This window comes from Anabrus simplex, chromosome 4, assembly GCF_040414725.1.
Source record: "Anabrus simplex isolate iqAnaSimp1 chromosome 4, ASM4041472v1, whole genome shotgun sequence".
In the NCBI taxonomy this organism is placed as follows: domain Eukaryota; kingdom Metazoa; phylum Arthropoda; class Insecta; order Orthoptera; family Tettigoniidae; genus Anabrus; species Anabrus simplex.
In genome coordinates this window covers 320251231-320267014 of record NC_090268.1, presented here as the reverse complement: position 1 = coordinate 320267014, position 15784 = coordinate 320251231, and the positions used below count along the sequence as shown (strand labels likewise).

The 15784-nt window shown below is 38.5% G+C and overlaps 1 protein-coding gene across 4 annotated transcripts in view; it reads right to left on the bottom strand.

The window, feature by feature from the left end:
- MFS18 (major facilitator superfamily transporter 18) overlaps positions 1 to 15784 on the bottom strand; it is a 206705-nt gene that overhangs the window by 96145 nt on the left and 94776 nt on the right. For all 4 annotated transcript variants that reach the window (XM_067145678.2, XM_067145679.2, XM_067145677.2 and 1 more), the window contains one exon: positions 2027 to 2192. In XM_067145678.2, the coding sequence (XP_067001779.2) occupies positions 2027 to 2192 (166 nt within the window). The remainder of the gene's footprint in view (positions 1 to 2026; positions 2193 to 15784) is intronic.

Here is a 15784-nt window from a genome sequence, read left to right as displayed (position 1 = left end):
TCACTGTTTTTCTTTAGGTTTGTCCCAATTAATTTTGAAGACAAGATTCGGAATTCCTCTATTCTAGTACCACCAAACTTCAGTAAAGCTATTTCGGAATTAACATAGTCTACAGACTGTTCATTTTGTTTCTTTAGTACAAAATAACTCTTAACATCACAAACTCACTTTGTTGTCCAAACATTCGTGTCTGCTGAAAATAAAAGGCACGACCAGCAATACAAGGAACAAGACTCCTTACAGCCACGCAGCCATGTATCATTTGTTTACCAGGAATAATTAAAATGACGCATTTTGCCTCTTCTTTGTTACCATAGCTGATATACTAGGATTAGGTCTCCCATTGTCTATGATTTGTATCTACGCAGCAAGAGTTCGGCTAGAGAATGATTGTGTTAATAAGTCTTCAATGACACAGCTGTATTCATCCTCCATCGTAACTGAATCTCCCTTTAACAACAAGAAAGCCACAACAAGCACAAGACATACTCCTAACGATCACCATTGAAGACTACAAATGATTACTGTTAAGTTAGCCTCTTGATTGAGGCAAACATGCGAGCCTAGTAGGCAGCATAGTCAGCTCTGTGCAGGATTTCCGAGTACATCAAATTGCAGACGTGCCCTGACTGAACTGAAGCTCCTAATGTTTGCCTCAGCTAAACGGCAAACAGAGTGCACAGTCGGCATATCTTTATCATGCGATAGATGCGAAGCTTTCGTCACTTAAAGTGGTATTTACGTGGAAGAGAATTCAGTTTTATGATTCTTATATGGCAGTAAATAAACAATTTATATTGCATAATATTATGTGATCATATTCGTTGATCTTTCATTTTAGATGGCGTTAGCCTGGCTAACACAGCAAACAAAGACCCGCCTCGCCTGCTATTAAGAAAGATTTTAGATATCTAACAGATGAATAACTGCAAAAACAACAAAACATAAAATGTCTAAGAATGAAAAGGGACATGTAATAGGACAAATACACTGATAGGTAAGAAGAGGGAGCAACAGAAAGAGAAGATAAGGACAAACATGAAAACATAAAATGATATGGTCAATTTCCACATCTTCATACACTGCCGTCTATGAACAGATAGGCTCTCCCTTGTCAATCTCTGTTCTTCTACATCTTGTTTCTGCTTCCCAGTTTCATCAGAAGGACAGGCATCAACATTCTTTGAGTATCCGTTTTGACTAATCTTCAGTCTTGATGTGAGGAATGTAAGATAAGAAGAAAATTGGATAAATACAGGAAGCGGGAAGAAACTTCTTTTTTTTTTTTTTTGCTAGTGGCTTTATGTCACACCGACACAGATAGGTCTTATGGCAATGATGGGATATGAAAGGCCTAGGAATTGGAAGGAAGCTGCCATGGCCTTAATTAAGGTTCAGCCCCAGCATTTGCCTGGTGTGAAAATAGGAAACCACGGAAAATCATCTTCAGGGCTGCCGACAGTAGGATTCCAACCATCTCCCGGATGCAAGCTCACAGCCGCGCACCTCTGACTGCATGGCCAACTCATCCAGTGCAGGAAGAAACATAAGATACAGATGAATCCAGGTGGTAAAAGAACAGAAAGACATGACAAACACAAAAGGAGAAAAGGATCCCATCAGAATAATATCAGTAATGGAAAAGAACAAACAAGTGTCAAATAAGTCGTATAAAGATATGAACATGAAAAGGAACACGTCACAGGATGAACACAATTTTATTTTATGCCATCTCAATAACTCTCAATAACCCAGTAGTAAATATCCGTACTTCATAATGTATTCATTTTTGTATGACTTCCAAATAAGCATGTAACTGCTAAGCTCACACCATATGTGAATGGCTGAAATTCACAGCCAATGAGAATGGGACCATTAGTGATTTTAGAATAGAATTTATTTCTATAGTAATCAGTGAAAAATATGTAATGAAATTCACAGCCAATGAGAATGGGACCATTAGTGATTTTTGAATAGAATTTATTTCTATTGTAATAAGTGAAAAATATGTAATGAAATCACTTACCAAAATGAAAGTCTTTTAAACAACTTTACCCATGGAACAGGTAACTTCTCTCTTGTAGGCAATGAGGAATGAAGCTTTAGTGGAACAGACACAATAGCTGCTTTTCTTCGATCCAGGGCCAAGGTATAGTACCGGAGAACAAATGTCCACATAAAGCCAAGAAGGCCTAGAACAAAAAAATTAAATCTAACATTGGATGGATATCTATTTTGCACAGAAGTACTAGGTCAAATTCCCACTCTGGGTTAAGCCCCGCGTGCATGCATGAACAAAATATATCTCTTTCATATTACATCGGGTGGTCTGCTCCTTGTGATCTAGTTTTATGCAACCTGTTGTGTTTACTACAACTATGAAAAACATCCATTCCTCTGCCTAATCTGGGGTAATGTAACAAGATGTGTGGTTAGGGGCTAGAAGACAGCAGGAAATGTGAGCACCACTAATTCATTATGAATATGCTGAATGAACCAGTAAAACGAGTACAGATATGAAGAACACGAATATTACAACAGGAGGTGCATGCATAGAGCAAGAACATATATTGTAGGCCTATAGGCTGGGAACTGCCTACTGCATGCCAAGCCTCACAACAGCTCAGCTGGCAGGGGCGCAGTCGGTTTATGTTAGTGGACACGGTTCAACGGTATAGAGGTTTGAATCCCAGACAAGTTAGTTTTTTATTTTATATACTGCCAATTACCTGGGATATGGCAAGGTTCCATACTATAAAGTTCTCACTGACTGATATGCTTATGTTGGTACTGAGGCATAGGGTATTGAGCTGAGTTGGATGTAACTAGGAAACATGATAGGATTTCAGTTACGTCATTACACACAACTCCTGTTCAAATTGATAAACTTCATGTTCGATACAGAGCTGCGCATGATGCTGTAAGGACCATTTGGGCATGCCTTGGTGATGAGCTGTCTAAGGTGACCAGGAATGGCTGACTGCTATGCATACACCAGTTGTTTTACATGGTTTCTAGGAAAAAATCCAAGGGCATAAGAGTGAGTGATCTGGCAGGCCATGGAACAGGCCTTCTTCTTCAGGATACACTGCATGGAGATGGTTCCAGACAACCAGCGCTGCATGCGATGGAGCCACATCATGTTGAAACCACATCCTGCAGTGGCTAACGAGCAGCACATGTTCCAACAACAGTGCGAGTTCATCATGGAGAAACTGCAGATAGCATGCTCCCGTCAGAATGGCTCTCAAAGAAATGGGGAACAATGATGTGATCACCCACAAGGTCACACCGTATGTTCATGTCCTACTGTATCTAAAAGCTACCTGTCACACCCAATGGGGATTATCCACACTCCAGTAGTGCACATTGCGGCGATTAACAATTCCATTGTTGTGGAACTGCCATTCAACCATAAATAAGATGGTCACAGGATCAGTGTCCACATGCTGTAGAGTCCATTGACAGAACACAAGCCAGGCTAGAAATCATGACCATGGAGCACCTGGTGTAAGTGCAGATGATACGGGTGAAACCGAAGGGTATGCAATATCTGCATAACTGACATTCGGCTGATGTTCATTTCCTGTGCAAAGGCTTGTGTGTTAGTGTGCTGGTTAGCAACCAACACAAACTCTTCATTGTGAGAAGATATCACGGGAAGATCTCGAACAGGCTGTGTCCTTCCCAGGGACTCAGTTATAATTAGATGTCTTTCCACACTCCAAAATGCCATGGTGTTCATTGCCATCTATCTGGATAGCGTTCTCAATATAGGCACTGTGCCTGGTGTGCATTCTGTCTAGCTTCTCCATACATGAACAACATATTCACATACTCGTCACTGGAATACATCACGAGGGAGTAAACAAGCTTTGTATTGTGAAATGAAATGCCGTGTGGCCTCCGGAGAGGCCTGGTGCAGGCCTTTTGATTTGACGCCCGTAGGCGTCCTGCATGTCGTGATGATGAAATGATGATGAAGACCAATAATGGTTAAAATTCCCAACCCTGCTGGGAATCGAACCCGGGACCCCTGTGACCGAAGGCCAGCACGCTAACCTCTAGCCATGGAGTTGGACCATTGTAAAATGATAGAGGTAGAGTGTGAGGAGACAGAAACCAAGAATAAAATCACAATGGAAGACGTGGAAACTACCGCCAAACAAATGAAAGAGGAAAAAGCAGCAGGACTGCATGACCTGGGTGTGCAAATGATAAAAGCAGCAGGTATGTAACAATTATATGAGGAATCACACTCATATTTCAGGTAGCAAAAATATTTGAAGGGGTACTATAAAAGAGAATGAGAAGAAAGGTGGAAGGACAATTTCAAGAGCAATATGACTCATGCAATGGAAAATCAACACTAGATATCATCTTCAATATGAGGCAATTAACTGGGAATATAGAAGAGATATGGTGATGCCATTCCTTGATTTAGAAAACTTACGATAGTGTACCCAGACCAAAGGTACACAAAGTAATGCAACAGAATTAATTTGAAAAACAAATGATAGAATATGTGTAAGCAACGTACAAAAATTGGTGCAGCAATGTCCAGACATCTGGGGAGGACAGAGTGGATTTGGAATGAAATTGGACTATGACAAGGAAGTGTGCTATCACCGCTATTATTCAAAGTGGTTGCGGACAAAACTGTGAAGGAGACGAAGGTAAAATATGGGGACAAGGCGCTGAAGGTAATGCTGTTTTCAGATTATACTCTGGTGTGGGGAGTAAACAGAGAGAAAGTATAAGGGCAACTTGAAATGCTGAGTGAGATTACTGAAAATTACAGAATGAAAATCAGCATGGAAAAGAGTAAGACAATGGCATGGACTAGAGGAAAAAGAGAAGGGAAAAAAAATTATAAAAATAAAGGGAGCAAACATTGAAATTGTGGAGAGTTTCATGTATTTGGGAAGCAAACTGATGCAGGGCTGGATATGAACATCAGTAAAAGGATTGAATGCATTCTACCAGAGTATGAGAAACCTGGTGTAGAGGAAAGAAGTAGCAATGAAGTATAAAGAGGTAATATAAGAGGTACAACTCCACAATACTGCAATATGCACTGGTGACCTGGAAACTGACAAAAAGACAGGAGAATAAAATACAGGCCAGTGAAATTAAATTTTTAACAAGTATGATAGGAAAGACAAGAAAGGACCAAAAATAAAAATCCAAACCCTACAGCACAACAGCCTCGAAGGGCCATGACCTACCAAGTGATGGGTGCTCAGCCCAAAGACCTGCAGATTACAAGGTGTCCGGTGGTCAGCACAATGAATCCTCATGGTTGTTATTCTTGGCTTTCTAGATCAGGGCTGTCCTTAATAGAATTGCTAATAATTGAATAGATCGGGTATGACTAATTATTTCCTAATAAAAAGCAATCAAAGAACATTTCATTATTTAAGAACGTAACAAAAATTAAATTAAAGTCAGGGTTGGCCAAAATAATAAATGTAGAGAAAACACTAAGGGCCGATTGCAGAAACGGTGTTTAGACGATGTCAACGGTTAAACAATGCCTAAGTATGGCTGCCACATTGCAAAGACGTTATTTATCACTTGGACACTATCTAAAACCGATGTTCAACCGGTCATGTTTAAACAGTGCTGAGAGCTCTGTTTAACCTCAAATCAGAGGAGTGAATCACAATCAGAGGTTATGTACCATGAAAAATGTAATTTGTATTATGTTGAGACGATTCCGGGAAGAAAGGTTAGTACGATGGCCTCTCTGTGGGTCATCCGTTGCTAAATAGCAGCAATTCATTTGACATATATGGGGAGATAGATCCTAAAATAAGGTTTCGCTTTTCAAGAGCCTTGTTTCTTGAAACTGACAAAGGGACAGTCCGGCAACTATCAACTTGAATACAATTCTTGGCAACCGATATATTTTATTATATACATGGGGTAATTTCAATGGAATTACGTGTCCCGATCGTCAGAGGGCTGTCACATACATCAACCGGGAGGGGTTCACTTACATTCACTGCAAAGTAAACACACATAATAGTGAAAACTAAAAAGTAGGTTGTATGTGGGTTTTATATATATATATAAAATCGTATAAGGTACAAGATATTAGAATCATTCCATATTGACAGTTTTCACTTTACAAAGCAAAAAATTAAATGTATTCTTCTCATTCAATACAAAACATAATTCCAACATTAGATGGAGCAATAAAATTCAAACACGTTTAGACTCATTTGAGCCATCTTCAGTGAAATAGGGGGGGATACTAAAAACGTAAAGAACAAATGAAAAACAAAAAAGACAGATGGAAATAAAAACAATAGCAATATACAATATTTACACCACTAGATGGAGCAGTATATACCTCGCTGAAAACATAATTGAAACCAAAAAATGTACTAAACCTAAGAAAATAAAATAAAATAAAATAAAAGATAACAGATGGAAAGGAAAGAATAAATGTTAATAGTGAGGTTGCAAATCTCTTAGACTGAAAATTTTTAGTTAGATCACACTTCAAAAACAGGATGAAATCACCTTGTTGTAAATTCAGGCTAACAGTCTTTCTATGTAGAAACACAATCCCCCGAATGACTAGGAGGGGAGCAAAAAAGCTTGAGAAACCAAGTTTGAGAGGAGACAACGCGCCAGGTGAAATGTATGTGATAAGTGATGGGGAAAAATCACCGATGAATTTAAAATTTTAGAATAGCAGCATTCTCAATTTCTTCTCAATTTAGCGGTCCCGTTCCCGAAGATTGTTTTCCAGTGTTGGCTAGGTGTGTTTGCCTTATTTTAAATGGTCGGGAGGGCAGCAACAAAATTGAGAAGCTGTGTTAGAGGGGTAACAGATGCATGATAAACTGTAAGTGACCGTAGTGGAAACCGTCAATGAAGTTCCAATCTGTAATGGAAATAGTCCGACCTATGAGGTATTTCGGTTCATTCACAAATTCCTCAAATCACCCTATCCATAGAATTTTGCAATGAAGTTAAACACCTTAATTTATCCAAACACCACACACTTCATTCATTTTATATTACTAACATGTATGCTAATGTGCCCGTTAACACCACCATACAATTGATCAAGAACAATCTTTCCAAATTCAGCAATTTAAGTATAGGCGAAATAGATGAATTTATTTGGATTCTGATGTTTACATTGAATAACAATTTCTTCACTTCCAATAATGCCATTTACCAACAGATAAGTCTTACCATGGTGTCACCAGCTTCAGGGATCCTTGCGGATATTTACATCGATCTTTTAGAACATTCTCACATATTGGTATGATTAATGGCATTCAACACTGGACACGCTTTGTAGATGACACGTTTGTTATTTTAGACTAATGTGTTACTGACAGCAATACAGTACTCGATTCTCTCAACTCCATTGACCCACCATTGAGTCAGAAAAAACAAAGCCCTCAATTACCTGGACTTAACCATTATGCGCAACTGCAACAATATTTTATCTTTTAATATGTATAGGAAACCCACCCACACCATCAATATCATCCAACAAACTTCTGTGACCCAGACACACATAAGAAAGCTGCTTACAATAGCATGGTACTAATCGCGGACGTTGCAGGTCAACGAATGAGTTTACTGCACCACGGTATGGCCTTTTTGCCCTTGTATTTTTCGTGCACATACCTCACAATTTCCTTTTCGACTTATTTAAAGCGTCCTTATTGCAGACCACTGAATGCATTTTTTGTATCTTTGTCTTCACGCTGACGCCAAATATTCTTGTTCTCTATAAAACTTAATTTTACTAAGATTCAGGTACAGTAGACGCGTTATAACTCTGCCACTGAGTAGCCGTGGCCTATCGATGAATTCAAAGGCTCGCATGTTTTGATGCCATTATCCAGATTTGAGAAACGTTTTTGTAGAGGCTAATAGAATGTCATTCTCTCTTCACTATTTCCCAAGATCCAATGACGTTACACACAGGCACTGTACAACCAGTTGTCACGGCTTGCGATGTATAATAAAGAGGCGGTCGTTTATTGTCAATGAATTTTGTGTGTGCATGCACGGGTGAAAAAAAGCAGTGTGGTTGCCATGAGAGTTGCCAATGGTATTCATTACTGTTAGGCTGAGAATTCAAGATGACCCTTGATTTTTCGCATGAGATTCCGAGGAAGAAAACGTCTTCTTGGATTCGGAGAAATACGGTATCACTTCAGAGTTTTCAACCTAACCATATATGTGTCATGAAAACATATTTGAAATGCATGTAGAGAAATGAGTTATCCTCGCTAAAAGTTTACATGTGAATAGCCTTTCCGAAATTTAACTAGACGCGAGAAAATATGAACTATCCTCTGAAATCAGTGATGTACTCTGCCATATCTTGAGGTGTATCACATTCTTACTTAACTTCAATATCTATATATTAAAAAAATTGATGACAACTAAAGTCAGTCAGTACAGCCATTCTATCCGGACGATTTCCTTAATTTTTTTTTTTTAACTGAAAGGTATTCATGCACAGATTTGTCATCATGCACTATAAATTACTTAACTTTCGCCTTCCTCAAATTATCTGATTTCTTCAATTTTTTGTCTCTTTGAAGCAATTATATCTTTGGCTCTAATTGAGGTACAGAGTTCGTTTTGACCTAAGAACACTCAGTGGATCAAGATCTTTCATTTCAGCTCTTAACTATTCAAATTAGTTGATGCTGAGGAAAGTTATGAGTGCACATTCAATTTGACGTCCTATTTCTTCAACATTTTTTTCTCATTGAAGCAATTAAATCTTTCGTTCTAATTGAGGTACGCAGTTCATTTTGGTCTAAAAACACTCAGTGGATCAAGCACTTTCATTTGAGGTAATAACTACTTAAATTGGTAGATTCTGAGAAAAGTTATGAGTACATTTGTCTCCATGACGAAGATCTTTCAAGGACTTTTCAACAATTCAACGCGTAGTGTTGTTCCAAGGAACGTTTAATTCAATTTCTTTGTATGATGTATTTTCAAGTGTTTTGTTGACATAATATTACATTCTATTACCGCAGCAGACTATGTGCTTTATTTCATTAAGTCGGAACTTTGCAAATACATCCGTGAGGAGGGTAACGAACAACACCATACTTTGCACATTGCGGGCGGAGCCAGCGGGAAACTCCTAGTATAACATTAAAATTAAGAGATTGTTTACTTCAGCCGTTATTTTTAACGAGTTAACAACCGCTATCGGCCACGTTATATACACATTTATTACGACAACTTGTTATTCTCTTTCATTTTTAATTTTCTTTAGAGAATAGTAGTTGTTGGGTATTACTAATCGACTCCAACATTGCCTTCGAATGATGATGAGAGCGCTTGCAAATGCACGTAGTGAGAAAACTATACCGTACTGAAGATGATCGATCGCATTTTGTGGCAAACGTTTCAGTTCTTTATACAAACAACGTCACCTATCCTAACTTAACCATACTATACACATGATGAAACATACTTCAAGCGCCACTAGAGAAATGATAACCTTCTCGCTATAAATTTACATGATAATAACCTTTCTGTAATTTAACCAGACGTGAGAAAATATAAACTAACCTGTAAAATCAATAATGCACTCTGCCATATCTTGAGGTGTATCCCATTTTTACTTAATTGCAGTGTTTAGCGTTAAAATTAAGCGATCGTTTAGTCAGCCTTTATTTTTAACGAGTTAAGAACTGTTATCAGACACGTTATTTACGCATTTATTACGAAAACATGTTCTCTTTCATTTTGAATTTTCTTTACGAAACAGCGGTCGATGAACTGTCCTCTGTAATCAGTGATGTACTCTGCCATATCTTGAGGTGTATCACAGACTTCAACATCGCCTCTGAATGTCGACGAGAGAAATTGCTAGTGGACATAGCGAGGAAACGACACCGAAGTTAATCGATTGCATGCAACATAATCGCTGTGGTACATAAATATCGATGACGGAAAAAATCATGTGCGCTTAACCGCTCATTATAACGGATGCATCAATGATAGGGCTCTCGCTGTAACCAAAAGATAATACACAGTTTAATATAGGAATTTTGAAGGGACAGCAAAATATTGTTGGTATAACGGGGTTCTTGTTATATGCAGTACTCGCTATAGCGGACTTCTATTGTAGTTCTCACTTGTAAAGTGAAGTGTATTGATTGGGTGAACCATTAAACCTAACACTATTTCTTAATTCAAACTGTATCAATATGAATCTATATGATGAAGTTTTTAAATTGTAACTGTGTGTATCTTCCGCGAGAACGGGATAGACAATGTTTTATAATATTCAGTGATACAAGATTGGAGATACTGCTGAGAAGGACTGAAATGTAACCAGGAGATATCCCATAATTAGGTTGCTATTGGTTGACCAGACTAATGTCACGATAGTGGATATCGTAAAATGTATCCTAATCTAGGCTGCGAACGTGTACGTCAGATACAAGCTAACCAGTGTTACAAGGTTCCAGGCAGCTATCAAAGGTATGAGAAAGAAGACGACACATCATAGACCCAATAAGAATCAACCGGATGACTTCAAGACCAGCTGACAGCATCACTGTCATGTGCTAGAGTGCAAATATGTAGCAGCTACTAAGATGGTACAGATGGCAGATGGAGATAAAGATAAGCTGAACTGCTTATATGCATAAAATGTGGTGATGTGATTCATATTAGGGCCATTTGTTAAATGTAAATAGTAATTGGGATGCAAACCAGAGTGGTAGTTTTTTTGCTTTCATGTTGTTGTTGTTGTTGTAGTATCTCATGGCTAGACCAGATTCCAATCCACCAGCTTTTTTGCGTTCCAGTATAGTTGAGTGAGATTTCCTGAAGTTCTGGCTGTCACATCAAGTTACTTGCAATGTAACAGGTGTTCCTTACCCCATTTTGCTTCCAGGATCATGGCAAAGTGTGCATTTTTTGAATCTCAGGATGCTGATTCGTTTCAGATGAACTGCAAGCCAGTCATGGCCAGTGTTGTCTGGAGAAGACTACAGCTTCTCTTCTTGATTTTATTTTATACTGATCTCATTTAGCATCAATATTCTTCCATAATTTGGTTTCTGCTGTTTTCTTTGCCATTTCTTCATGCCTGTTTTTCACTTTGTTTGTAAATATATTTGGGACTGAAAGCATGCTGTACCCCAGTCTTATTTCAGTGTTAATTAGAACTGGGAAACAAGGGCTGTTAGGATTTATTTATCAAGTGCGTTTCAGAGTAGTTAAAATTATGTCTTTTGGACAATTCAGGAAAATGAAGACATTATTGTGTGATGGTGCATTAAATTTAAAACTTTGACAGCGTATGGCAAAATGTTATGTTTGGTCTACTCTCCTTTATGGGGTTGAAACTTGGACATTAAAAGAGGCCACCATTAAAAGCCTAGAAGCTTTAGAATTTTGGCTTCACAGAAGAATGCTCCGAGTCTTGTGGATTGACCATGCCACTAATGAACAAGTATTACAGAGAGCAAACTGCCAAAAAGAACTGGTAATCACCATCAAAATGCATAAAAACTGCATACCGAGGTCATGTTTTGCGTGGTGAAAAATACAGAGTTTTACATCTAATTTTGAAAGGCAAATTTGAAGGATGCCGAGGAGTAGGCAGGAGGAGAACCACATGCCTTAAGAATATTAAAGACTGGACAGGCATAAAAAGCACTGAAGAACTCTACCGTGAAGACAGAAAAGCACTCTCCACATTGATCGCCAGCATTCGGGAGACTTGCCATGCTTTATTTCTGTGATTTTCAATGGGGAATAAAGTAGTTTCCATTGTTTTGAATTTGAAATTCATGTTTTTGCTTTGATAAACTGTTTTTACCCTCTTTATCTCACTGAGTAATCATTCACAAAAAAGTATTCTAGAACCTGTTCCAGTATTTTATGATAATTTTAGTTAGACTTTTTTCAATCAATTTTTCGGACGCACCACACAGTGTTTCCACTAAGCTAGGCCCAGCAAGGACAGGAGAAATTACAATAGGAAGAGAAGTTTAGGATTGGAACAATTTACCACGGGAGCAAGACTGAGATGGTTCGGACATGTAAAAAGAATGGGAAAAGAATGGGTAGCAAGAAAGGAATTGGAAAGAGAAGTTAAGGGAAAGAGACCAGTTGGAAGACCGAGAAGAAGGAGGATAGATCAGATTTGGAAGGACATTAGAGAAGCTGGACTGGATGTGGTGGAAGTTGTAACCGGGTTACAGCTGTTACACGATACACAGTTAAAAGAGAGGAAAATAAATCAAATACATGGTACTTTAAACCCTGGACACGCAATACACATCAGATGAACTGTGCAGAATACACACAAACAAAATATCAAGTTGGGCAACTTGACGAGTATAAACAAGGAACGCGGAACGGGGGCTGGGAAAACTACCAAAGGCCATAGAGATGTGAAGGTTGCGGGTTTCCAGAAAATCAACGGTGATCTCTTGTTTTCGAAATATTATTTTCAAAATGAACATTTCGAGGTAAGTTTCGAACAAAATTCATCTATCCAAACAATCCAGTCACATAATTTACAAATACAAGATTAGATGTTGTTTGACAAGAGCACTGCTATTAGGCCAAGAAGTTAACCAAAATATCTTAGCATAATCTAAGTTCTACAATACCATTCTGAAGGTAAGAAGGCAAACAAGATACAAATACAATCTAGTATGAAAGTAATCGTGCTTTCTAAAACGTCTGAGAAAAATAATTGAAAGAGGGGGGGAATCAGAAATATCTAAACTTGGTGCAGAGACCAGTTCAACTTGCTCCCACACCAAAAACAATTCTGATGCGGGGCAGCGGAAAAACTAGCGTGCATCAAGCGACACGGAGGTACTAGAGGCAAACCCCGAGGGAAATACATTAGTCTACAAATTACATGTTTAGCAAACAAGGAAAGGGGAATGCCTCGAAAGCAAACAGGCAAGCCCAGCTGAAAAGCTAAGGCATCTGAAGTAATTGAGTGACGAGTCTGAGGGGGGGGGGGGAGTAGGGCAAACTCCTATATGAAAATGCAAGTGAACATTAAATATAATTTAAGGTGGAACTGAAATCAAGAGTGCTTACCCCAAGGTAGCCCATCCCGGGAGCGAGGTTACGCTGATGAGTGTCAAAATAGCTGGACTGATGATAGAACGAAAGACCACAAAATCCTGCCTCACTCACTTAAAAAGGGAAGACTGGCCTTGGTCCGATTACCGAATGACCAATCAGAATGCAGGAGTTTGCCTAACGCCACCCAGATTCACCAATCACAACTCTTTATCCAGTCGCGATGTTTATACAATATTCCAGAACATAGACAGACACTGATCGCGAACTTTCCATTTTCCAGAATTAGTAAGGGCATATTTCTAGAATCCACAACCGACAGGGGCCAACACACCCTGTTCTAAAAGTCTGCGTAACAACCTTTCTGGACTGTTCAAGCTATTACAGATCAATAATTTACAACCTAGTAGTTACTTAAGTGGACAAAATGAATAAAAATAAAAAACTATACAAATATTTTACAGCATACAGGTTAGGTAGCTAAATGGAATATGAATAAAATATTCTACCACAACACTCCACATCACACAGTAAGTATTCCTTAAAAAGATTTACAAATAAACAGATTTACAAATAAAATATTCTACAACAACTTTACACATCATAGAGATTCTCCACAAAAGTAATGGAGCAGGAAAAGAGGAAGGACAGAAAGGAGTGGAGGAGACTTGTTAACCACACCTGGGCAATTGGAGTGGAACATTGATGATGATGATGATGATGATGATGATGATGATGATGATGATGTACAATAAATTTTGAAATTATTTGCAATTATTTAAGAAAAGACTAGGTAAACAGCAGATAGGGAATCTGCCAACTGGGCAACTGCCCTAATTGCAGATCAGTGATTTATTGACTGAGTGAATCTTTATTACTGTTACTAATTGTTATTGTTACTTTTGAGAAAAGAAACAAAAAGAAAAGAACAAAATATTACTTAGGAAGTACATTCAAACTTTAAAGTTCTTTGCGTGGTCATTTATTGAGTTGCCTATGCCCTACCGCTTCTTTCCCTCTACTGCCCTTGTGCCCGTAACAAAACCTTTGGGAACTTGCATATTTATTTGAACTGTGTAATATCATAAACTTAGATAGGAAGCTTCACATGTGTAACAAATTTATATCCATAGAAGACATGCTGAAAATCATGCCAAGTTGAAGTTATTTTTGAATGACAGTGTAAATACGCTTGTGGACTGAGTCAAGTGAGACAAGTGTAATTGGAATCACATAAGAACTTGTTATAATATTTCTTCAGAATGATTTTGGCCACCATTTTGAATCAAATGAAACTTTGACCAATCAAGACCAATTTGAGTGTTCAAGTCGAAACTGGAAGGTGCGAATTTCAACATTCACTCCAATTCTGCACCCTTGAAGATGTCGATGCCAGTCTACTTGCTGACAGACTTTAATTTTGTCTTCATTAGTAAGAAATTTCACGACTTTTCCGGTATCCATAATTTGGCTATCACAAGACAAATATGCACTATGCTGGTCAACTTCACACGATTATGTTCCAGATGGAGGCTATCGCGCGACAAATGTTCACTACCATTCACTGTACAACTAAACACAAAATACATTTCAAACTTCTGAATGGACTGAAAAATACAAGCACAAACAAGCTCATTTTGTTATTCTGTAGTTTCACTGCTAACCGGCAAGCACAACTGAGAATTTCTGAGGCTAATGGCTTGCTCCCCAAAGGTGCAATTTATCCTGTGAAGTTCAAGAAATCAAGGCCTTTTCCCGTTATCATGCAACTGGGGCGACGGCTCTTACCTGAGTTGGAAATCACATTCCTTCCACAAGGGATGACAAATAACAATTTCAGGGCTAGGAAAAATGTGATCGTACTAAGTGATAATAGTGAAAATTTGTGACAAGATAAGCGAGGTATTTTCATATAGATTTAATATGCTAAGCGGGAAGACGTGTTAATGAGGAAAGCACTACTGAAGTTTCACTGCATTGGCCTAATTACACTACTTCTGAATTAGTCGGATATAAACCTACAATAAAGAACACTTTGTTTGGGACTGCCCTAAATTTACCTTCCACAGAAGAACATTGATACTAATCATGGTATCCAAACTGTGGGCACAAGGCAGAGGTGTGAAACGTCATAATCCAATTATAGCCAACAGGCTGTAACTCCCTCTAACAACACGACAACATGACAAAATAACACAATATACTGGACATAAAATAACGATGAACACAAGTAAACCATTCCCGAAAGGAAAATACACAAATATTTATACTAGATTAATTGGAGTGAGTGGGCATCGCTCTCACGGTCTGTAAGGCTCTAGTAGTTTTTTTTTTTTTTGCTACTGGCTTTACGTCACACCGACACAGATAGGTCTTATGACGACGATGGGATAGGAAAGGCCTAGGAGTTGGAAGGAAGCAGCAGTGGCCTCAATTAAGGTACAGCCCCAGCATTTGCCTGGTGTGAAAATGGGAAACCACGGAAAACCATCTTCAGGGCTGCCGACAGTGGGATTCAAATCCAGTATCTCCCTGATTCTAGTAGTATCAGGCTGTGTCTGAACACACAGACCTACTCCCGGTTACATGTTACCAAAACATGTGATCAGCTGGCTGCAGAGGGGAAACAAAGCAAGCTTTACTTCATGGTGGGCCCACCACATTTTGTACATCACCTGGGATATTAACGACATGTTCATTCATGGGTCAT